Source organism: Ostrinia nubilalis, chromosome 10, assembly GCF_963855985.1.
Source record: "Ostrinia nubilalis chromosome 10, ilOstNubi1.1, whole genome shotgun sequence".
In the NCBI taxonomy this organism is placed as follows: domain Eukaryota; kingdom Metazoa; phylum Arthropoda; class Insecta; order Lepidoptera; family Crambidae; genus Ostrinia; species Ostrinia nubilalis.
Window position 1 is genome coordinate 1,859,548 of NC_087097.1, and position 24,632 is coordinate 1,884,179.

The 24,632-nt window shown below is 37.1% G+C and overlaps 2 protein-coding genes across 2 annotated transcripts; one reads left to right on the forward strand and one right to left on the reverse strand.

Moving 5' to 3' along the window:
• Positions 1–940: 940 nt before the first annotated feature.
• LOC135075502 (multiple inositol polyphosphate phosphatase 1-like) lies at positions 941–4,893 on the forward strand. Its single transcript, XM_063969939.1, has 7 exons — positions 941–1,095; positions 1,825–1,973; positions 2,700–2,978; positions 3,350–3,448; positions 3,614–3,823; positions 4,097–4,350; positions 4,506–4,893. Exons 1-7 carry the CDS (start codon positions 942–944, stop codon positions 4,774–4,776), a joined length of 1,416 nt encoding a protein of 471 aa, XP_063826009.1. The 5' UTR covers position 941; the 3' UTR covers positions 4,777–4,893.
• An 84-nt stretch (positions 4,894–4,977) lies between these two features.
• Positions 4,978–23,209, reverse strand: LOC135075503 (multiple inositol polyphosphate phosphatase 1-like). The gene is made up of 8 exons (XM_063969940.1): positions 22,831–23,209; positions 8,642–8,790; positions 8,052–8,155; positions 7,741–7,909; positions 7,383–7,481; positions 6,821–7,011; positions 5,710–5,976; positions 4,978–5,419 (listed from the first exon to the last, which is right to left on the reverse strand). The coding sequence occupies exons 1-8, from the start codon at positions 22,982–22,984 to the stop codon at positions 5,218–5,220; spliced, it is 1,335 nt and encodes a 444-aa protein (XP_063826010.1). The 5' UTR covers positions 22,985–23,209; the 3' UTR covers positions 4,978–5,217.
• Between the last annotated feature and the right edge of the window lie 1,423 nt (positions 23,210–24,632).

Below are 24,632 nucleotides of genomic sequence, written 5' to 3' on the forward strand. Positions count from 1 at the left end.
CCTTGAAGGCCGGCAACGCACCTATAACGCCCCCGGGACTACGGTCTATGGGCGCTGGTAATCACTTACCATCAGGTGATCCGTCTGCTCATTTGCCTCTTGTCCCATAAAAAAAGTATTAATAAGTTTGGTCTTTATTTAAATAATACAGTATTTATAAATTAAAAAGTGAATTAAATTAAGTATTAGAAGTTATTATTTTGAATACAGTAATATCGAAGTAGATGAATTAATTAATGGCTACTTTAAGACTGAAAAAATACAAAATCCGGACACACTGTATTAATATCGTCAACCGCATTATGTATAAGTGTTACCTCCAATAATGGTGATTTAGCGAGAGCCAAAAAATAAAATTACACACACTAAAATGTTGTAACATTTTGTTTCATTCCGATTGTTTAAGCGTTTTAAGTGTAACACTTCTATGTCAATAAAGAATTTATTTTTTTATTTAAATAATATGTAAATCATCTATACAACGTGCTCTTTTTGATTTCCTGAAATTTTAGGAGTATATTCTATGAATAAAAATTAGTTATTTTAAAATCATGACGTGTTCCTAACATTGAAGTAATATTACTGGAAGTTGTACGTGGTTGTACATTATAACTCAATGGTTCCTAAACGCACATTTTCGAAGATATCATCAATCTTAATAGAGATTTGTCCAAAATTGTAACCCAGCTATCTAGTCATTTTGTACATTAGCTACATAATATTCATTGATAAGTATGTAAATTATTCAATAATGTGATATTGATATTTTTACACGGTTATCTAACTATAGCGAATTAATTACTTTGTATGAAAAGATAAGTCGAAAAAAAATGCTGAATAATTGAAAAATAATTTTAATGCCATTCCATTCTTTGAAGACTGACGGACGCTGTGGCTATATATAACTACGAGAATGATACGACTCACAGCAGTAGTACAAGATGATCTCATACGAGATAGTAGTATTTATTTTCGTTAACATAGTTTCAAGCCAGTCATGCTACTGGAACGATGGGTGTGCATATCAGCTGTTTTCTTCAAAAACACCATACGATGCTGTGAGGGGAGACATAAGAGATTATCCAACACCACCAAGTAAGTTGTATGATATAAAATATCATAGATACATTAGAATACTATCATAGTATAAAAATTGGCCAAGTGCGTGTCGTGCCACGCGCAGTATAGGGTTCCGTAGTAGTCCGTGTTTTATAATATTTCAGAAGCAAGCCAGAAGCAAGCAATTACTTCATCTAAAGTCGCTTTTAATATTTTCTTTTAAGGATTTTTTATACATGACTTAAACTACTATTACTCTTAAACTAACTGTTCTATCTTAACCGTTATAGTTTTTCTGGAAAGTTCATAAAAAGTACTATTATTGTCAATTTTTCCAAATTTTTTGAACCAAAAGTTTAATTTTTAGTGGGGTGGGACGCCCTACTCGAATAAAAATTGGCACTTTAAACTTAAATATTTTTCAAACCGATCCCGAAATCGAAAAATAGTCTTAGAAACCCCTAAGTCATTTAAAAAGAAAGAACTATCTAACGATACCCAACACGATGGGGTAAAAGATGAAAAAAAATTCATCCCCACTTTACATGTAGGGGAGCTACCCTAAAAATTCGGTGATTCAGTCGGGTCTAAAATCAACGATGCTAGCCAAGTTTTTCCACAACGACGCCACATGAGTACAGAAACTTTACGACGACGTGACGACGTTGCACGCATCCAGGCGCATACTGCAGCCGCCATCAGACAGATTTGGTCTACCTACTCGTGACCTCACCCGTTGCAACTACCTCTAATTTAACGTTGCAGACTGCAAAGCAGTTGCCCTCTGGTCGCTAAACCGGCACGGCAACAGGAACCCTGATGAGAGCGTGATCGGGAGGATGCGGGCCGTCGCCAACCTGCAGCATGAGATTGTCAGCAGCCACCATGAGGGCAAAGGGCAGCTGTGCGCTCAGGTTTGTGGCTACTAACAGCAGATAGCAGAGCAGGGTGAGGCAGCCCCCCTGATCGCTGAACCGGCGTAGCATTGACCGCCAATAAAAACCCAACCCATGAAGGTCAAGTTTGTCCCGGAGGAAAGTTAAACTTTCATTGGACCCGCAACGAAATTAATCAGAAGAACATAGGATCCTGGCTACACAGGAGTTGCAGCGGTGGGAACGAGAGGTGGGAATAGTCCCGTAAACCAGCATAGCAATAGGAACCCGGGCGACAGCGTTACCGTTACGTAAGAAAATTGCTGTTGAACGAGATCTATATAGAGGTAGACTTACGATGTCTATGTTATTGGTAGGTATGTATTGACATTGTGAGGTTGTTCACGGGGCTGCTTGACATTGGTCATTTGATGCACCGCGAGTTCACAGCCTCGGCCTCAGCCACAAACCGAGAAAAATACACACAACACATTGTGGCCATACTGACCTGGTGGTTCGCGTGCCGATTTACTGATACCGTGCCGATATTCAATCGAAGATTAAGATCTCAATCTAGAGAGTTAAGTTCTTGTGTATTATTGCAGCCAAATAAACCAGTAGTTTTGTTGGGCTCGGTTTCAAACATATTTTTTTTATTAGAGGTAACGTATAATTAGATTGTAATTTCAATTTCCAGCAGCAATTAGGACTTTCAGGTCAGGCCACGAAGGAACATTCATTTATAGTCGTTTACATTGTTTCTAGGACATTGAAGACTTGAAGCGGTGGAGGTGGAACGAGACTCTAGATGTATCCATCTCTTTCTTGACTGGAGTTGGCTACGAAGAGCTGTATGAGATTGCGAAGAGACTCCGAGAGAAGTATCCGCACCTGGCAGGAGGTGACGAGGATGACTATTACTTCAGATCCAGAGATGACCAGGTGACGATGACCAGTGCCAAGGCGTTCGTGCATGGCTGGACTGAAGGTGGCCAGATCAGCCTTCCTGTTGATGAACCTTTGGATCACGATATTTGGTTGGAGGTGTAATATCTATTTTTTTCAATCTCTTAAATCTCAATTTAACATTTTATCGTAATTGACTGAGGTTTGTGTAAATAAGTCTTTTCTTGTTAATGATTCATAAGTAAATTACCTAATTCTTTTGATGTTAACTATTTACTTGATTGTCAAATTAAAATTAAAATATCCAGAGAGTTGAGTATTAATTAGGTAAATTGCCAACCTGCTGATTTTTTTTGAGTTATGCGCAATAAAGAATCAACACCTATGTTACCTATGTTCCACGAATAAACGAATTTTGATTTTGATTTTGATTTGAACATTTTTGTAGTCATCACCAAGATGTAACCATCACTTACCAGGTCTCAATGTTTTTTTCATTGTTCTTTCAGCCGTACCAATACTGCGAAAGATATCAACAAGATGTGAAAAAGGGGCAGGCGCTTGTAGACCAATTGCAGGACTATTTTAACAATCCCGAATTCATAAATGTATGTACCTACCTAAGCATCTGTCAAATTTTTAACGTAACTGCAATTCTTGCATTAGTTTCAAAAATAGTACGGTTTGCTCAACAATATCTCTGTTTGTGTAAAACCAAAAATGAGAAGTTAATTTAACATCTGCTTAGTTTTGGTCGTTTATTGATTTCACAGGTCAAAAGCAATGTCCAGACGCGTCTTGGAATTTCTACCCAGCTGTCTTCTGAAGACGTCGACTCGCTGTACGAGCTCTGTCGCTTCTACCGCTCTTGGGAGCCGAACCTCAAGTCGCCCTGGTGTGCTGCCTTCAGCAACGACGACTTGCTGGTCATGGAGTATAGGGATGACGTCAAGCATTACTATAGGAACGGCTATGGGTCTTGGGTGAGAGTAATATTATAACTGACGGTGACTGTCGGGATCGGTTATTTTCCAAAGCGATCCAAATTTTGAATTGAGTTACGAGTAAATAACCGTGTCGTGTGGGGTATTACATAGTATCTTATGAATTTCTTTATTGGCACAAAAGTTTGAGTCCTAAGATACAACCTTATACATTTTATGCAAGTTAACCCACTTGCAACAAACCGTGGTGCTGTGCTACAAAATACTACCATTTTGCAATAAATGAAATAAATAAATACCTAATCTTTTTAGGTGAATGTGAACCTTGGTGCGCCAGTTCTGAAGAACCTTTATGAAAATTTTGAAAATTATTTGGAATCTAAAAATACTACCAGAACATTAACAGCCTACTTCGCCCATGATACCTTATTCGAGATGGCGCTGTGTGCGATGGGGCTCTACAAAGACAGCTTCGTACTTCAAGGATCAAACAGAGACCCTGATCGGCTGTGGAGGACCAGTTTCATTGGAGGCTTCTCAAATAACATCTTGGCGGTTTTGAGCACGTAAATATTTTTACCTGCTCATAAAGACACATTTATTTATTTATTTATTTACACATTCACACTTATTAATCTAGCCTTTTAATTGTTTTTATCATTCATAATTTACTGGCCACTTACAAGGCGTTTTCAGTTATTAAAATTAATATCATTTACAGTTGCATCGAAACAGGCGGTCAGAACTACAGAGTCCAGATCTTCGTCAACGAAAAAGTGACTGACCTCTGTCCTCTAGAAGGCTGTACGTGGGAGGAGTTCGACGCTTACTTCCAGAGGTATACCGCAGCCAACTTGGACTTCTGTAGTATGAACTACACGGGCCCAGTAATCTTCCCTGAGAACCCTGCAGCACTCCCAGATGGTGCGTCAAAGATTGCTCTGACGACTTGGATGTTGACAGCATGTTTAGCATTAGTATATTTAAGATAGGGCCACCTTGAGGAATAGGGTGGAACAAATGAAGAAAGTATTAAGTGTTGTCTTTATTATATTTGTCGTTTAGTTTATAAATTAAATTAACTGTTTAAAAGTATTGTCTACGCATATTTGAAGGAATTGTTCGGAGCTCATGGTTTATGAAACTTGTGGACAAGACACGAGAAACCATCATGCAGTTTTTTTTCAATCCATAGCTTAACGATATTAGACTATTTTATTCTACTATCTTAACCCGAGTGGTTGATTTAAGTAACAGGCATACTTATGCTATGCCAAATTGTGAATATGGCAGGGCGGGTCAAGATCTTGAGGCTGGCCCCAAACATTGGTGATGTTGGCACCAAACGCTTGTCCAACACAAAATTGCAAAAGCGGCTAAAAAGGTCCACCATCTTCGACCCAAGAGAATATTGTACTAATTACCTCCTAGTCTCACAGACCAACAATGATGCTTTTAAGTGCCGTGGTGCTACTATTATAAATATTGCAGAATTCAAGATCACTGTTCCTGAATTGTTCGAATTTGTCCTTGAACTCCGTCCAGCTGCAGGTCCTGGGCTGACAGAGGTGGAACTCCTTCTCATTGATGAAGAATTGCACTTGATGGTTGATGTCCCCAGTTTCGTTTGTACACCTGGAGAAAAATACTTTCTTAATTAGATCTTTTCTTAGTATCAGTCATACAGTTAACTGTTGTTTATCTAGAACACCACGAATAAGATATTTTAAGAGATGTGGCTAATTTCAAAAGTTTAAGAACTTATACAGCTAGACTCAAATGTAAATTGTAATATAACATTATTCGGCTTGAACAAAAATGTTGATATATTTTGAAATATTATTACAAGAGTTGAAACTAAATTCGGAGATGTTTTGACATGTAAACTCACTGTATCAGATGATAATATTGTGTGAAAATCTTACTTATGCAGTACGGAAGCAAAGTTAGCTGCAAACGGAGTCATATAACTCGTCCGCCACTTTCGGTCTGGTAGTCTTTCAAACCCGGATATTTCCGGGTAGTCCCGGAAGAGGCCAAGGGCGGAATAGATCATCTGTATCATGCTATCGTGGCTGAAGTAGCTGGTGAAGGACTTTGTGGAGTGTTGGACGGAGGATTCAAATTGTTCTAAAAGCCCACCCAGAGCTGGACCAGCCAGCTTTTGATTAATGGGTGAGCCGTAACCGTTTCTGAAACAGATGAGATAATTAATATAATTTAAGTAACGTGTTTGTTGTACCGCATTCGTATCGTATTCGTTTCATTCAGAAAATAGAAAATGAGTCTAACGTACAGTGACGAAATCTTTGTGATAGAACATGTTAAAAAGTCTATTACTTCACTCAAGACACTTTAGAAATTGATCGGATGTCTTATCATTTTCAATAGGCTAATTATCATTGATCATTTAATTGCCATTGATACGATAAGCTAAAGAAGATAATTAATTATACCTACTGAATCGATAAGTGATGATGATTATACAGCGTGTTAGGTTTATGAAACACATGGGTTTATAAGCCGACACTAGCCCATGTTAACATGTACATATAAATGGTATGGTGAAGTCAGAAAATTGATATCATAATTTTAATTTTCTTAATTTGAATATAAAATAAAATTTATAAAATCAGATTTGTATGAAAATTAAAAAATTAAAATGATAATATCAATTTTCTGGCTTCACCATATTATTATCATTTATATGCACACTAGCTTTCCGCCCGCGGCTTCGCCCGCGTGGAATTTTGTCTGTCACAGAAAAACTTTATCGCGCGCGTCCCTGTTTCAAAAACCGGGATAAAAACTATCCTATGTTCTTTCCCGGGACTCAAACTATCTCTATGCCAAATTTCATCAAAATCGGTTGCGAGGTTTAAGCGGGAAAGCGTAACAGACAGACAGACAGACAGACAGACAGACAGAGTTACTTTCGCATTTATAATATTAGTTGGGATATTAGTTGGGATAGTTGGGATGTTAACATGGGCTACTGTCGGCTTATAAACCCATTTAGCTACTTATTCACCGAACCTGTAATAGTGTCGTATATCGTTCAAGTACTCCAGAATCTGCAGCTCCTCATCGCTGAAGAGAGCACACCAGGGAGAGGTCCTCAGCGCGCTGTAGGCTCGAAGGAATCGGCACAGGTCATAAAGACCGCTGACGTTTGTTGGAGACAGCGGCCGTTCCAAACCCGTACGCTTTTGGACGTTTTCCAAGACCTGTCAATTAACGTTGCAAGTTGCATCCCCTTAGCTTATCAACCCGGAAACGGATCGTAACCGTATCAACTCCAAGCGTTTGTAAGAAATTCCGTACTGCAACGCACACTTTTTCGCACCGTTACGTAAACGCCTCGCCTCGCGGTTGACGGTTGAAAGGTGATGTGGTACGGTGTTGATCCCTTACCGGGTTGATAAGTGTGCTGTAAACCGTAACTTTAACTTTAAACCGTGTTTTTTTATGAAGTTGGACAGAATTTTGACTTTTGTTATAGTTAAAGTGAGATGCTGCAACCCAGGGTTAGTAGGTAAAGAAAATAAAACTTGCATTTTTTGACTGACTTACTAAATACGAGTACATACTCACTCACTTTTTGGAACTCTGGAGTTTCATGGTACTTGCTCAGTTCATTTTTGGAGCGAGGGCCATTGTAGACTTCCACGTTGTGTTTCGTGCAGTAAAAATATGGCTGGAAGTAAGTAATTACGTAAAACGCATTTTAGTTTTGCTATCTAAAGTTTATTTTAGTTAATTTAAAGATTGCGTCGTCTGACGGCTACAATCTACCTTTTGATTAATGCAATGATTAGCGAATCACTTGTTATTTTCGTAATCGTCACTTCTTCTTAACTATCTATGCATAATCTGTTATCTTTTGATTATGCATTGATTTACTAATCAATTGTAATTTTCATAATCGTCACTGTCTCCCTGATTTATCCTCTTACCCTCAAGATCTCATCCCTATCCGTGGCGTTGGATATCTCAAACTTCAGGTACCCTTGGGCCAAGCCTTCCACGAATGCTTTGGCGCTCTGTATTGTTCTCTGCTCCAGCGTCGGTTTGAAATGATGCTGATCCAGATCTTGGAGAAGTGGCAGGAAATGATCGTGAAACCTGAAAATAATCTTGTTGGTTCAAAAGAAGGACAAAAGGCCTCCCCCAAGCCTTTCCATAATTAACGGTCCTGCGCTGCCCGCATCCAGGTTCTTCCCGCGAACTATTTGTTAATAATATTGAAATTATATTAATTTTTTACCTGACTCCAAGATCGCGAAGTTCCTTGTAGCCTTCAAAAGTTAAGTGTCCGGGTGTGGTGGCGATGATTTCATGCATGGACCACTCTTGTAGGTTTGTGATGTCCTAAAATACAATTTATGGATTGCGACAACATTTCTTTAAGTTGCCTAATAACTAAGATATTAATGATCACCATTCAAGCGTAGTAATTTGATCAAGTAAAAAAAAACAAGTTAATTTACATCGTGTTATATGGAGTCAATTTAGTGGACTTCTTGGCGAATCCTTACCATTTTAATGTTACACACTAATTTCAGAGAATGATTGTTTGTTTGTATTAATATAAGCTTCTAAACTAACTACTGGACCGATTTGAAAAAAATTTCACCATTAGAATCCTAGTACATTATTTTTGATGAGCATCGTTCGTTTCAGCCAAATGACGTCCACTGCTGGACAAAGGCCTTCCCCAAGGATTTCCATAACAACCGGTCCTGCGCTGCCCACGTCTAGGTTCTTCCCGAGACCTTTACCAGATCGTCGGTCCACCTAGTGATGAACATAGGGGCTACGAAGTTCACTGGGTCAACTAGTTAAATAATGAAAGACCTGTGCGCACAGCTCCCCTCGACCTTCGAGGTATCTCCTCACGATATCATCCTTCAGCTCAGCGGCGTGTTGCATCGTGGGCAAGTTGCTGCTACTGGGGTGCCGGGTACCATGCCTGATCATGGCCCACACGCTGACTGGCTCGCAATCTGTAGGCAATTGTTCTGTCTGTGTAAAACTGGCATATTTCTGGCAACAGGTACCTATTTATTGTTTAATTTGAAGCGAGTTGACAATATAACGGTCAAGCAGAAAGGTGTTATTTGTTGAAAAGTAAAGTAACATTGTATGTGTAACAATTTATTAATACATTTCCGGTATATTTCAACATTTATCTGATATCTGGTTAAGTTGTAATAGTTGCTGATTTGACTTGTGACAATTTATTATTACACTTCCGGTATATTTAAACATTTTATCGGTTATATCCGGTTAAATAACAGTTGCTGATTTGACTTGTACTACCGGAGGGGATATAACCAGCCATTCGACTCGGAACGAGCTCAGTCGTACGAATACTACGAAAGTGCTAACAAGTGTTACTTTGAGTTGTGAATGTTCAATTTAATCAATATAAAAATTGAAGTGAATAAATCGTATTATTTCAAGAGAAAAGGAGTATAAGTGAGGTGCAGTTTTCAACTTCAGAAGTTGGATCGGAATCACAGTCCCACAAAAAAGGTACGTAAAAACGCTTACATTTTTTTTTCTTTATTTAATTTCTCCCTATAAGTTCACGAATACATTTTTTTTTAATTAAAATTATTGTCCTAGTAAAAAGTTTGCTGAGTGATAAGTTTTAATAAAATACTGTTGGCTGCTACTAATTAATATAAATCAGTTATTTGTGTGCGTGTAATATCTTGAATACTGAAACTCCCCAATACAGGACAATGTTGTGTATTTACTTAGCCAGGGCTACACTCTGGAGCATAATACATAATATTCTATTGTAATGAAGACCAGCTATTGAGGGTACAGTTTTAAAAATATGCTTTTACGTATCACAAGGAACTGATTACTAAGATATTTATATTATTTATGAAAAGAATTCCTCAACAGTAATTATTAAGAAATGCAACTTAAATAATTACATACATATCCCCCTGTATCAATATAACTATATATAAATTTTTTTAACCTTTTGCAAATAACTGTCCTGCTTGGGTACTAAGACTTTGAAATAATTCATCCTTTGCGTCCTTAGCAACTAGATTTAATGTATTTTTTAAAAATTATTTTACTTCAATTTTTAATAATTATTGATACTTTATAAATATTGTTATTGCACTAGGAATTATATTATACAAGCTTACGAGAATTTATAGTGTTATTTGATCAAAAGTTTTTCTCAAATAGATAATTTTAAAATCAAAACACTGCCAAGGAATTGATAGCAGTTTAATTTTATTTTTTTTATTTTCCCCTGCATGTATTTTTATGTACCTATTGTATTTTTTTTTGCATTCTCAAACGATGCAGCAATTAATAAGTAGCACAGAGAGGAGAATATTAATAAGAACTTACAATAAAATTTAATATAGTATGCTAAGGTGGCCCAGATTTAAACCCCAATTAGTTATGGCAGGTGTAACGATAATTAGATCTTTCCATAAATAGTCCACATGTCTTAGGAGTCATAAATAAATGTGATTTAATTAAAAGAAATATATACATGCCTTTCTGTTTTAAGTTTCAGGACTAAATCAAATAATGGACGTCGATGATGATCATGGGCAGCAGCTGGCACCAAGTGATGAGGAGCAGTTGATTCCTCCAAAGAGTCCGCTGCTGCAGAGGATGACGACCACCGCGGACATACACGAACAACCGAGGGCAAGAACAAGTAGCCAGCGTAACAAGTTCGATAGAATCTTGACTACACCAAGACCCAGCCGTGAACGGAGCCGTGCGAGGGATTCTCCAAGCTCAAGTAGGCGCAGCAGTCGCAGTCGCCGAGATGGTGCAAGCAGTCGCAGAGAACCCTGCCAACGTAGTCACAGGCACAGCGAAAGACACACACGCACCCGTACACGTAGCCGTAGCGGGTTACGCAACGATAGACTACGAGAAGAATTGGAGTTGGAGAGGCAACGGTTGCGAGTGCTGGAAGGACAATTAAAGAGGGAGCGTGAGCGACAGGAAGATCGGGAGCGCGCACGATATAGAGAAATGGAGCTCTACATTCAGAGACCAAGTTCTACCAAGGAGGACGAGGAAATTCGGAGGTCCAGCGGACACCAATCTCGGAAACGGAGCCCTGGATGGGACAAGGAGACCGGGAGGTCCAGGTATGATTCAACATCTAATCTTTTTGTAGAATTACTAAAAGTAATGAATAAGCAAACTAGTGAACGTGATAGTTTTCCTGTTCTGAACAATGTCTTACCTGAATTTGACCCGTTATGTAAAGAGCAACCAATTAGCACTTGGCTGAGCAAGGTTGATGAATGTGCTGAAATATATGGCTGGAATAACAGACAAACCATCCACTATGCTCTGCCAAAGCTTTCTGGTCATGCCAAACTATGGTACCAAGGACTACCATCTATTAAGCGTGACTGGCCAGAATGGAAAGCACTCTTAATGGATTCCTTCCCTGCTACCGAAAATTATGCAGAGTTATTAACAGAAATGTTAAACAAAAGAGCTCGTTTTGGCGAACCACTAGAATTGTATTACTTTTCTAAGATAAACCTATTGAACCGCTGCAAAATTTTCGGCAAGGAGGCAGTGGATTGTATATTACATGGTGTAGATGATAGAGGAGTAAGATTAGGAGCGCAAGCTGCTAATTTTGAGAAACCCGAACAAATTTTACAATTCTTTAAAACTCTTAAAGTACAAACTAGGGACACTGAAGTTAGGAAAGATAAGAGGGCCCCAATCACTAATGTAAACAACCCCAAAACATATAAAATGCGCGATTCTACAACTCTATCCAGACCCCGTCAATATCCCGATAGCGTTATATGTTTTAACTGTAGAGAGAAGGGCCACCCATGTTCTAAATGCCCAAAACCTATTGTCACGTGCTCATATTGCCATTTGATTGGCCATCTCATTTCCGATTGTCCTAAAAAGAATTCCAAGGTGGAGGTCTCTACAGACAAAAGTGTTTTAAGGATTTTGTTGAACGATAATTCTGATGAGAGTGAACCTATTCACGACACAGGCAACAAAATATTATGTGACCTGTTAGTGGATAACCCTGGTAACAAATATAAAATAGGAATCAAAATTAATAATAAACCAATATTTTGTCAAGTTGACCTAGGTAGTGAAGCCACTCTAATCCGGAAAACAGACGCGGAAAACTTGGACTTGCACTGGGTAGCAGTAGATGGACCATTGTTACGTGGTTTAGGAAATATACCTTATGTCCCATTGGGCAAAGTTCAGGTTCAGATTGATGTACAGGGCGTAAACGAAAAAGGAGTGGATGTATTTGTTGTTAGTGACCGTCTAATAAACACTCCAGTTCTATTGGGGCACACTTTCACAGAACGTCCAAATGTACGCATCATAAAGACTGAGACTGAGTTAAGATTTGAGAAAGTAGATCAATGCAATGATACAAAGATAACATTAAAGACTGAAAATGTAGTTACTATTGGGGAAAGGGAAATGAAAGCCATTCGAGTTAATTCTTTTGAAAAATTAAGCGGAAATGTGTACATTGGAGGTTCTGTAAGAGGGTGCGAGGGAAGTGAATATTTTCTTTTACCGGGTGAATATGAGATTCATTCAGGCACATGTCTATTATTAGTGCAAAATTTAGGAACAAAACCTTTAACCTTTCAAAAGGGGTCCTTAATTGCTAGAGCTTTGTATTTAGATGCAATAAAGCATGTTCAGAACCTTAATATTACGACTGACCAAGGAACTGAGATTGAGAATTCGACTATCCAATGCGGAGATGACTTGTCATCTGACGAGAAACAAAGGTTGAATAAATTACTAGATAATTATTCAACCTGTTTCTCAACTGGGTTGCACGATTTGGGTTACACTACCGAAGCAGAAATGGTAATCAGGCTTAAAGATTCAGAACCAGTAGTGTACAGGCCCTATAGAATGTCTCACTCAGAACGTCAACTTGTACAGGTTATGATTGACGACATGCTTAAGTTCGGTATAGTTCGGGAGTCAAAGTCCCCATATGCCAGCCCTATTGTTTTAGTTCACAAAAAAACTGGTGACAAAAGACTTTGTGTTGATTACCGCGCTCTCAACCATAAAACTAAGCGAGATCATTACCCTCTCCCTAGAATTGAGGACTTGCTTGATCGATTGTCAGGACAGTCTATGTTCACAACCCTTGACCTTGCGTCAGGGTACCATCAAATACCCATAGCAGAGGAGTCTATTGAAAAGACTGCGTTTGTCACACCGGATGGCCAATACGAATACACTCGTATGCCATTCGGTTTGGCAAATGCACCTGCAGTATTTCAAAGGGTAATGCACAAGGTGTTAGCCAAGGTCAAATACGTCATCATCTACATGGATGACATATTAATACCATCAGCCTCATTTGATGAAGGATTGGCACGCCTTGAAGAAGTACTAAATGTAGGTATTGCAACAAAGCGGTCTCACTCTTAAGAAACAAAAATGCAATTTCTTCCAGAAAAGCATTGAGTTTCTGGGTTTCGAAATTAGTAAAGAGGGGATTAAGCCTGGTTTACAAAAAGTTCAAGCCGTTTCAAGGTTTTCCACTCCAACAAACCCTCATGACGTCCGTAGGTTCTTGGGTCTGTCAAGCTTTTTTAGAAGGTTTGTCAAGGGTTTTGCTTTAATAGCACGACCATTGACTTCCCTTTTGAAGAAGGATACTCCCTGGAGATGGACATCAGAGGAGGATGAAGCGTTTGAGACTTTAAAAAGCCACCTAATCAAAAGACCTGTGCTTGCTCTGTATGATCATGCGGCAGAAACACAATTACATACAGATGCAAGTAAAGTAGGCTTAGCGGGCATTTTACTGCAGCGTTCTAGTTCATCAGAACCCTGGAGACCTGTGGCGTATTATAGCCGACAGACGACTATTGATGAACAGAAGTTACACTCATTTGAACTTGAAACCTTGGCCGTGGTCAGTTCACTAGCCAAGTTTAGAGTATATTTGCTCGGTATTAAGTTCACAATTGTTACAGACTGTAACGCTTTGCGATCAACATTCACTAAGCGAGATCTTGTTCCACGCATCTCTAGATGGTGGATACAATTTTTAGAATTTGATTGTGAGATAGAATACCGTGCTGGGGAGAAAATGGCTCACGTTGATGCACTCAGTAGGAACCCCATCGATGAAAAGGAAGTCGAAACGCATACATTAGATATCCTTGCAGTCAATATCGAAGACTGGGTTACAACCGTTCAATCGAGTGACGCAGAAATAAAAATAATTAAAGAAATCTTACAAGACCCTTCAACGGCCAAAGTTGCTAGCATTCACAAAGAGTACAAATTGAAAAATGGTAGAGTGTTCCGTATCATAAATGAAAACACAATTCGCTGGGTCGTACCCCGGGGTGTTAGATGGCAATTGCTCAAGGCCAATCATGATGACGTAGGACACTTTGGTTTTGAAAAAACTCTTGAAAGATTACGTTCATATTATTGGTTCCCAAAAATGCGCCGATTTACCAAAAAGTATGTAGCCGCTTGTTTGGAATGCGCTCATCACAAAATCCCATCTGGCGCAAAGGAAGGAGAATTACATCCTATCCCGAAAATTGATGTGCCATTCCATACAATACATGCTGACCATCTTGGACCATTTGTACGAAGTAAGCACAAGAATTCGTATTTATTAGTTATTGTGGATTCCTTTACCAAATATGTTAATCTGACTCCAGTCCGTAGCACCAAATCAAAAGAAAGCATTAAGGTATTCAAAAATTATTTTAGTTACTTTGGCACCCCCACTCGTTTGATTACTGATAGAGGCACCAGTTTTACAAGCAAGAAATTTAAATCTTTTGTAAGCAAATTGGGTATAAAGCATATTTTGAATTCTGTTGCTACTCCACGCGCCAATGGGCAAGTCGAGCGATATAATCGCACAATTTTGTCTTCTCTGAGTACCATGTCTCACGGAAAGGGTCCCGAAAAGTGGGACGATTATGTTCAAGATGTCCAAGTGGGGATTAACTCTACAGTACACGAGGTAACTAAGAAATCCCCAACCGAGTTATTATTTGGTAGGAAAGTGAATAACCCTTCTCAAGGGGTCTTAAGCGACGTCATTGATGATGTCGGTAGTGGTTCAATAGATCAAAGCCTACATGAAGTTAGAGAACAAGCTAAGAGTATGATAGATAGGAATCAAGAACAAAATAAAGAAAGGTTTGATAGACGAAGAAAAAGGGTCACTAAATATAAGGAAGGAGATCTCGTCAGAGTAATTAGGGCCATAACTGGGGGTACGGGACAGTCAAAAAAACTTGAACCAAAATGTCAAGGGCCATATAGGATTAAGAAAATATTACCTCACGACCGTTTTGTAATAGAAGACACTCCTCTGACAAAAAAAGGTAGACGCTACGAAAATACCGTATCAATAGACAAAATATTCCCATGGTTAAGTTTCGACAATGACCCTACTAGCAATACATCAAGTGATAATAGTTCTGTTGAAGAATAACCATTGTTCAGATCAGCTTAAGCAATCACTCTAATAAAATACAGATACTTTGTTTTAAATATTATTCTAAGTTAGATGTTGATTCATTACCATTTTGGAGCATGATTACATTATTAAAATCATGATTGAACATGTAATACATGTCTTAAAGTACCAGGAGGTACTTTTGAATGTTAAAGATGGATCTTTAACATCTTAGTTTATTTTATAATCTTTAAATTTATTTTTAAATGTATAAGATTCTAGCTGATTATGTTGAAACTTATGTATTCATTTGCATTAATGTATGTAATTTTCATTTTTAATATGTATTCTCATCCTTCAATCAAAATGTTATCCTTGAGTAAATTTGTGTGAAAGAGTAACAAACTTTATGTTCACATACTTTCACATCTTTAATATTAGTAGAATTCTATTAAAAAAAATATTTTTTATATTATATTGTAATTACTATATTGAACTTGCTATAATTCTTAAACGAAGGGACTCGTTTTGAATCGGATGGCCGACTGTAACAATTTATTAATCCATTTCCGGTATATTTCAACATTTATCTGATATCTGGTTAAGTTGTAATAGTTGCTGATTTGACTTGTGACAATTTATTATTACACTTCCGGTATATTTAAACATTTTATCGGTTATATCCGGTTAAATAACAGTTGCTGATTTGACTTGTACTACCGGAGGGGATATAACCAGCCATTCGACTCGGAACGAGCTCAGTCGTACGAATACTACGAAAGTGCTAACAAGTGTTACTTTGAGTTGTGAATGTTCAATTTAATCAATATAAAAATTGAAGTGAATAAATCGTATTATTTCAAGAGAAAAGGAGTATAAGTGAGGTGCAGTTTTCATATGTTATGAAATTTAGAATTTTTAACACATAACATCAGGTAAAATTAGTTAAAAGTAAAAACCAACATGAGCTTGCTTTCAACATACTCGTAATATATTTATTCAACTATTTATCAGTTTATGATTAGATTATGCATAAAGTTGGTATCTTTTTGGCTTGCAATGGTCAGTTACATTTCCAACTAAGTAGGTTATTATTTTTCGCAAGATTTTATTTTAAAAGGTAGGTATAATCTTCCATGTTCCAATTTCAAATTACATGAATGTCATAATTTGGTCGGCTACTGAAGGCTGCAGGCTGTATATCTCATTATGCCAATGCCTTGTCCAAGCGAAATTAAAAAAAACTAATGTCACCGCACCGTTTCACATTTTTGACATAATATTTTATTTATGTCTACTACTTTTTTAGCTAGACTACCCACATTTTCTTTAATATTATTTCTCGTCATTCGTTGCTTTCTGCGTTAGTCTACGAATTATTGTCGCTCGCTCCGGACGTCGTCGCGTCACCGGAGTAACCGCTTCTTTCTGAAACATTCTCTTGAAGAAGTTTTTATACCGTTGTTTTGTATTAGTGCTTAGAAATAATCTTGTGTTCAGTGTATTTGTGATGACGTGTGCCCTTAAATAGTGAGGCAGTAACTTCTTCCTTTTTCGAGGCAGAGAAAAAGAACGGCAACTGTATGGGTAAGCGCCTTATTTTTTGTAGTATTTTAGTGTTTTATTTTGAATTAAGTTAGTAATTAAGGTAACAGCAACAGATAAATTGATTAACGCCCGTATTCACAAACATTACTATGTGGTCTCACAGTGAGCGTGGACGCACAGGGTGACACACGAACCAATCAAATATTTGAAAAAATTATTTTCAATCAACTACTGTCTCATTTTAACTTAAATAAACTGTTTCATGAAAAACAATATGGGTTCACAAAAGGGAAAAGTACGACCGATGCAGGGGTTGCTCTTATCAAACACATTTTCGATGCTTGGCAGGAGAAAAAGGATGCTATTGGTGTATTTTGTGACTTATCGAAGGCGTTTGACTGTGTTGATCATCAAACTCTGTTATTTAAGCTAGAACATTATGGCGTATCAGGCAAGGCCTTAAGCCTATTACACTCTTACCTCTCAGACAGATTACAAAAAGTAAATATTCACGGAACTAACTCTTCGGGCGCCCCCCTAAAAATGGGAGTGCCCCAAGGCTCAATACTGGGACCATTGCTCTTTCTGATTTATATAAATGATCTACCTTTTTATTCAAAGGACCTTTGTGAGATAGTATTATTTGCTGATGACACTTCTTTAATTTTTAAAACTGACAGGCGTCAGGAAATATTTGACGACGTGAATAATGCTCTTTCCAAAGTATTAGACTGGTTTACAACTAATAATTTGCTATTAAACGCAAAAAAAACTAAATGTTTAAAATTCACTATGCCTAATGTCAAACAAGTTAATACTAATATTACAGTAAATAATGAACGCATTGAACTGATAAACTCTACTGTCTTTCTAGGTATTACCCTAGACTGTAAATTACAATGGGGCCCCCATATTGCTGCCTTGGCGGGAAGACTTAGTTCAGCTGCCTTTGCGGTGAGAAAGATCAGAAACTTGACTGATGTTGAAACAGCAAGGCTTGTATATTTTAGTTATTTTCATAGTATTATGTCTTATGGTCTTTTACTGTGGGGCTCAGCAGCAGACATAGAATCAATTTTCATTTTACAGAAAAGAGCTGTTCGGGCAATATACGGTCTTAAACCACGTGACTCGCTTAGAGAAGTTTTTAAAGAAATCAATATATTGACTGTGGCTTCGCAATACATATTTGATAACATTATGTATGTCCGTAAACATATACATTTATTTACTAAGAAAAGTGACGTCCACTCATTTAACACGAGACATAAGAATAAACTTGCTGTTCCATCATTTAGGTTGCATAAGATAGGTAATTCATTCTTGGGGAAATGTATTACCATATTTAACAAAATACCACACAACCTTGTCGAATTGCCAATAAACAAATTTAAGATACATATAAAAAATACCCTTATGTCCAAAGGGTACTACAAGGTTCGAGACTATATTGATGACAAGGATGCGTGGTCAGTTCAGTCTGCACATATTTGATGTACTTAAATTTGACTATTCTTACCGTTAGATAATTCCTGGCAATAAGTGGTGACTGAGTTTGTTCCGGCGTTTCTTCTCAGCACTTGCCATATGTTTGTCTCGAAGCGCTGGTAGGGCCCAAAAGATAAGGAGACATGTAAAGTGCCCCATAAGGGCTACCTTTTCTTTTTTTATTATTTTCTATTGACGTTCATAAGTGCCACTTGTGGTCTAAACTGAATAAATATTTTTTGATTTTGATTTTGATTTTGATTTTGAATCACAGAACTCTATTCAACACTGTGCGTTCGATTTGCTGTTTCACTTAAAAAAGCAAGCATTGTTTTTGAATACTGGCGTAATTTGAATACAACATTAGTTTTACTTTTTATCTGCCTTCTGTATCATAAAATGAAGATATTATTTATTTTATGTTTCGCGCGTGCACCTACGTTTAGCGAGTTGGACAAGTAATAGGTCTTTAACCCATTCCTCCCCACTGTCCTATTTTTAGGACACCATATTCAACATTTTTTTTTTACAAGTTAATAAACTAATTTTTATTGTTTTTGACAAAATTCGTATTCTCGCACTGTTATTCTAATAAAATATTTTTTTTCGGCTGCAAAAAGTGTATCCGTTATTTTAATGTAATTTTTTCAAATTAACACTTTTGTTGCCTCAAAAAGAAGCATCATATTTTGATATTAAATACAATAAAATAAAAAAACTGGCCAACTCCAATTTACATAAAACTGATTCTTAGACATCTACCAATACATAAAAAAAAATTAAACATAAACAAAACATAATTTAAAAACTTGTGGTAATGTTTCAAAATAAGCTGTACTATAGATATGACACTGGGAACATGTCTATACAATTTGCCGAGAAAGTATTTTCGGATCTGCAACGATAAGCACTAGTTCAAACGTGTCAATTGTTTGTTTCTTGCGGGTCTTGTGTTTAGATTACTCAAAAGGTCTCTGCCGAACAGATATAAAGAAAACTGTAGTGATGAGGAGTTGGACGATAATGAAGTAGCCATATTACCTCCGGATGAAGTGGACGACATGACTGACATGGAAGAAGGTTCTGGCGACTTCTTCTAGTAATCCAGTATATTCTGAAATCCAGCTGGTATCTTATACCGCAAAACAATGGGCTTATTCCACTATTCCCCATTGACAATCCCCGTCAACGGGGAAGAGTGAACTTGTTGTTCACTAATCCCCGTTAACGCCAATTGGAGCTTATAATGGGGAATAATGAACTTTTTAGTTCATTAATCCCCGTTATATTAGGATTTTATTTTTAACGTAATGGGGATTAATGAACTTTTTAGTTAATTATTCCCTATTATAAGTTTTATAAGCTCCAATTGGCATTAACGGGGATTAGTGAACAAAAAGTTTACAAAAATTCAAATATTTCTATCGTTTACTTTCGTCCAATTCTGTAATCAATAGATTATCTTCAGCTTCAGAGGCAAAAAATGGTACTGGCCTTAGTCATTCGTGTTTTAGACATGTCCCTAGTGAATGCATGGATTATTTATTATTTACAACGAGGTAAATAAAGATGAGACATTGAAATCTAGAAAGATTTCAAGCGTATGGTTTTTTTTTGGATAAAAAATCGGGAGGCAAGGCAAGCAATCCTGCACCAGGTACATATGAACGCCTTTTACAACCTGTGAGGTTTAACAATATGATCAATATTGACGACTATATGACGAAGAGGGACAAATAGAGGAATTGCCAGGGAGAAGATTGTAAAAAATACTCTTATTTTTTGCGCTAAATGTGAAAAAAACACTCTTCAGTGATTGTTTTATACCTTACCATACAAAATAAGTTCCTAAAACTTTATGTTTAAAGCTGTTTACGGACAAATTTTCAAATACTGTGTTATTATTTCTGATCACATGTCCCCACTGTCATATTTATAGGACAGGCTAACTCAGCATTAAAGATACTTTATTTTTTTATTTTTTTGTTTTTATTATTTTTTCTTAGCCTATTATGAACTTAGTTTCAAGATTTGATCAAAAAATTCCAAAGATTTCGATGCTTGGGAAGTAATGGGTTAAGGCCGAGTCCGCACTACTATTTAACCGCCGCGGTTTTTAACCGCGTGATTTTATAACCAAGTGAAACAACCGCCTCTGTGGTCTAGTGGTAAGACCACCTGCTTCAGACGCAGAGGTCCCGGGTTCGATTCCCAGTGGGGGCAGATTTTTCTGTTCGGTTTGGTTGGTGGTAGGGCTTGTTCTAAGTCCGCCTGGCTAGCTACCACCATCTTACCTAAGTCTGTCGCCATAACAACAATGCTAACAGCATTGTTGTGTTCCGGCAGTTAGAGGTAAGATAGCCAGTTCCTCCGTGGTTGAGGATTCCGGGTGAAGCTCGCTTCCACCTTCGGCCTGATCATCACTTACCATCAGGTGAGATACAGGTCAAGAGCTTCCTCGTTGTAGATAAAAAAAACTATGCAAGGGTCCGTACCTACTGGGATTTTTCCCGCGATTGATTTTTACGTACATTTCGGACGAACTCGCGGCAGGCCTGGCTCACTCCGCGCGGTACATCCGATAATTACCTACAGCGAAGCGCCCCGCCGGCGGGTATTATATCAGTCGAGTGTCACGCGCGCGCCCGTCGGGACTTGATGTTTTGCCTTTAATAAATAATTTCTTTTGAATACAATTTATGATGTTTTAAGAATTTTATCGTTAAAATATTAACTATTACCTTTCCGTGTAGGTAAATGAAACGGAAGAGTAACATCGATACACCAAATTACGACAAGCTAGTTCTTTTACCATAATGCATAGGTACCCCAACAATATTCAGTAAAAATAAATTGTTGCCAAAGTACAGCGAGTAACATTAGATTAAGTTTGTGCAAAGCCAAATACAAATATGATTTTCGGGTGATGCCTCGCTCTCGTTCTAGGATGTAGCCGTTTCGTGTTTGCGTAGTAAGTAGGTAGGTATGATGTCATTCTTTCTTCTGTGATAGTAGGTATGTTTAATTTATTTGTCTTATGTTAAAATAGGTATGAATGAAGACATTGTATTAAAATAAGTACTTTTTTATCCTAAGTAGGTATTTAAAATGTTATTTTTACAAAGGTAAAATAACACTAATACTTACCTACATACGTACCTCATTACAAATACCTAAGTATGTAGATTAATTCTATTTTTTCACTAGACAGCATAGCAACCCTAGCAGCGTAAGAAGAGTTCAGAGGCACGCGATAGAAAGAGACAAAACTTGTAGGTGAATAAAATTGTAGGTACGTAGTGCTGTGCGAGCTGAATTCCACTGTATCGCGTCGTAGCAAGACTCGCATTTATTTAAATCGTCTTGCGGAGTAATCCTTCTGTACCTGTACTATTACTTATTCTGTGCTCGCGGTTTGGCAGTCTGGCGGTTTACCGCTTGCGGTAAAAAAACCGTAATGCGAACTCAGCCTAAGCATCTGAATAAAAAACAACAATGGTCATTCGTCATTATTTTGGGGAATCGGTAAACAATGCGATTTTAATGCTCCGTGGCTGATTACAGTCAAGTTCAAACTTTTGTTATTACATTTTCTTTTGTGTTTTGAGCCAAGTAATTTTGATGACGTAACGTTGTTGTGTGAATGAGGAGTTTATAGTTTAGGCATTTATTTTCTATGGTTAAGGTGTTAGATAATTCGTTTCTCAATGCGTCAATTTATGGCAGTAGAGTTGTTAGGATTTAAAATATTAGTTTTAATGAGTTGAAATATTAATTTTACGGAAATAGTCGTAGGTATTCTAAGGCACATAATTAATATTCTTGTTCTAAAACACTTGTATTTATGTACCAGGCATGTAATTTGTGTTTGAGACATATGTATTGTTCCATGTCGCTTATGAATATCAACTTTGTTATTAGAATTACAATAGTTACAAAAATACGTCTTCTGGTGAGAAATAAGACTTTTTACACTGATGTTTCTGAAGATTTATCTTCTTTTAAACTAGTCGATATATCGGTATATTTATCGGTATACAAAACAAATAGACATACCTAATTGAAATCTAAAATCCAAACGATGTTACGATTTAGGTTAACTACACATTGCTTATAATATTTCAAGACGTTATACCTTTATAAGTATTTTTAACACCTATGTACTTTTTTCTCTTAATTGGCCCAACATTGAGGGCTTACGAGTATGTACTAAATCTTAACACAATACTTTACTACCAACATTCAATATCAACAAAACCGGGTTTTAGCAACCAAACAGTTGCAGCGGTGAGAACGAGAGGTGGAAATAGTCCCGAAAATATCAAAACCAATGGTCAAAGCCTAACTTAAATTACCGAATAGTTATCCTTTGATTATAAAATGATTAGAACAATAAAATAAACGAATATATTCTTAAGTGTAGATTTTAATTTCGAAATACGGGCCTGAGGATAATGTCAGCGAAAAGTTGAAATGTCATACTCACCATACATTCTTATCCGAAATGCATTGAACGAATAACGTAAACAAACCTCACCTTTCAACTCGGGCGCATCTCTGATATCGCCTCGCACTTCATCGTATATAGTTTTGCTGCCGAAATGCTTGTTCGAGCACTTATTATTCCAGTAACATCGATTACTGCAAACTAGCACGAACGTTAAATAAAACACTACAGCCCGCGCGTACATCGTGCTGTGCGTTCACTTTTAAACTGAGTTTGGTCACCGGTTCTTTTATTAATAACAAATATACAGGGTGAATGATTACGGACCGGTTATTATTTTAAAGGCCGAGTTGAACCACCTATCTTTAACCGTTACTATAACGATAATCGGTGTTTTTGTATGGAGTTTGACATAGATTTTTGACGTTTGTTAAAGTTACAATAAGATGATGCAACTCAGCATTAGACACGAGTGGTGACAGATAGAATGATGACACTTGCTTTACCAAAATTATGTCAACGTGCGTCACTCCGAGATAAAATTATAAAATTTAGGGTATTCCCTGACCATTAATGAAGATATTATTATCTTCATTAATAGTATTAAACTTATTACGATCTTATGATCGTAGTATTTTATTATATTATGTGGTTTAATTCACCACAGTTACTGTTTTATCAACATTCCTTACAGAGCACTTCGTCTTAACAATTTTATCGCATGCAATAAAAATATTGAATACGAGATCACATTAAGAGTCGTGCCCTTGATATATTAATTAATGTTATTAGTTACTACATTGTAATGTCCGGTTATCAGAAATGAAACTTTCAATTGATAAAAACAATATCAATAGTAAATTTTAATATGTGTCTATAAATTATGCTTAATAAGAAATGTTTAATATTGTAGTGCTATTCAGACGTTCGTAATATTTAATTGGCAATACCAACAGAATTCAAAACACCCTGTATATTGTTTTAAAGATCGAGTTCTTGAATAATTGTGATGGATGTTTAACAAAGTTTACTGCACCTGCATAATAATAAGGATGTGGAGCGGCCATTCGATACTTGTTTTCAATACTTACACGAATTTCTTAATTAATTGGGAATCGAATGTCAGCGTTTTTTACCCGACTGCGCCAGAAGAGGGTTATTGGCAGTTACAGTTTCATCTAGGTATCCGTCAATAACAAAATATTCAGCATTGTGCAATTTTAAAACGAGAAAATTGTAGCGTTGGTCCATTTTAAGTTAGAAGCTACGATAGGTGAAGAGGTCGGACTGGCCGACTCGTCATCCGAAAAACGCGGGTTCAAACCCACTGCCGCTCGACTATTTGTGGTGAGCCCTTTCGTGACACAAGCATATTTGCTTAGCACAATGGGCTAACGGGGCTATTAGTAATTTGTGGAATACTAGTCTAATTTTTCAGGGATCAACTGGGTACTTGTACCTATTAGATCAAGATATAACTCAGTAGTGGATTTACCAGCAGGCTTAGCAGGCGGACATTTTAATTTTTGTCCAGTCTCTCTGTCTTGATAGTAATTGGCCTTGTGGTGTAGTGATAAGACAACTCAATTTGCATTGCGTCAAACTTTTTTATGTTCTATTTTGTGCGGTGTACAATACGCTAATTTTATATGGTATCGCTCTCATTCTTTTCTGAATTCTTAAATACCTACTCCTATGTACCTGCTACTTTTCAGTAATCATGCCAACTGTGTATTGTTATTTTTGAGATCAACCTATTATCTGTTCTTTATTTTCATAAGTCTACTTCTGTAGAAATCTAATGATTTTTAAAAATTTCCTAAGACAAGTGTTTCTCTTACGTATGCTGTCGTTATTCGTGTGTGTAAACAGTGTGTAAGGTGTAAAGGGGT

What these genes read in the sequence shown, in the direction of transcription:
- LOC135075502 (XM_063969939.1), top strand. Translation starts at nt 942, where the DNA reads ATGATCTCATACGAGATAGTAGTATTTATTTTCGTTAACATAGTTTCA. An exon ending in AGATTATCCAACACCACCAA is followed by an intron (nt 1,096 to 1,824) that starts GTAAGTTGTATG and finishes TTAACGTTGCAG; the next exon opens with ACTGCAAAGCAGTTGCCCTC. An exon ending in ATCACGATATTTGGTTGGAG is followed by an intron (nt 2,979 to 3,349) that starts GTGTAATATCTA and finishes TTGTTCTTTCAG; the next exon opens with CCGTACCAATACTGCGAAAG.
- LOC135075503 (XM_063969940.1), bottom strand. Translation starts at nt 22,984, where the DNA reads ATGTACGCGCGGGCTGTAGTGTTTTATTTAACGTTCGTGCTAGTTTGC. An exon ending in ATAGGGATGAGATCTTGAGG is followed by an intron (nt 7,482 to 7,740) that starts GTAAGAGGATAA and finishes ACTTACTTCCAG; the next exon opens with CCATATTTTTACTGCACGAA. An exon ending in GATATACGACACTATTACAG is followed by an intron (nt 5,977 to 6,820) that starts GTTCGGTGAATA and finishes CATCTGTTTCAG; the next exon opens with AAACGGTTACGGCTCACCCA.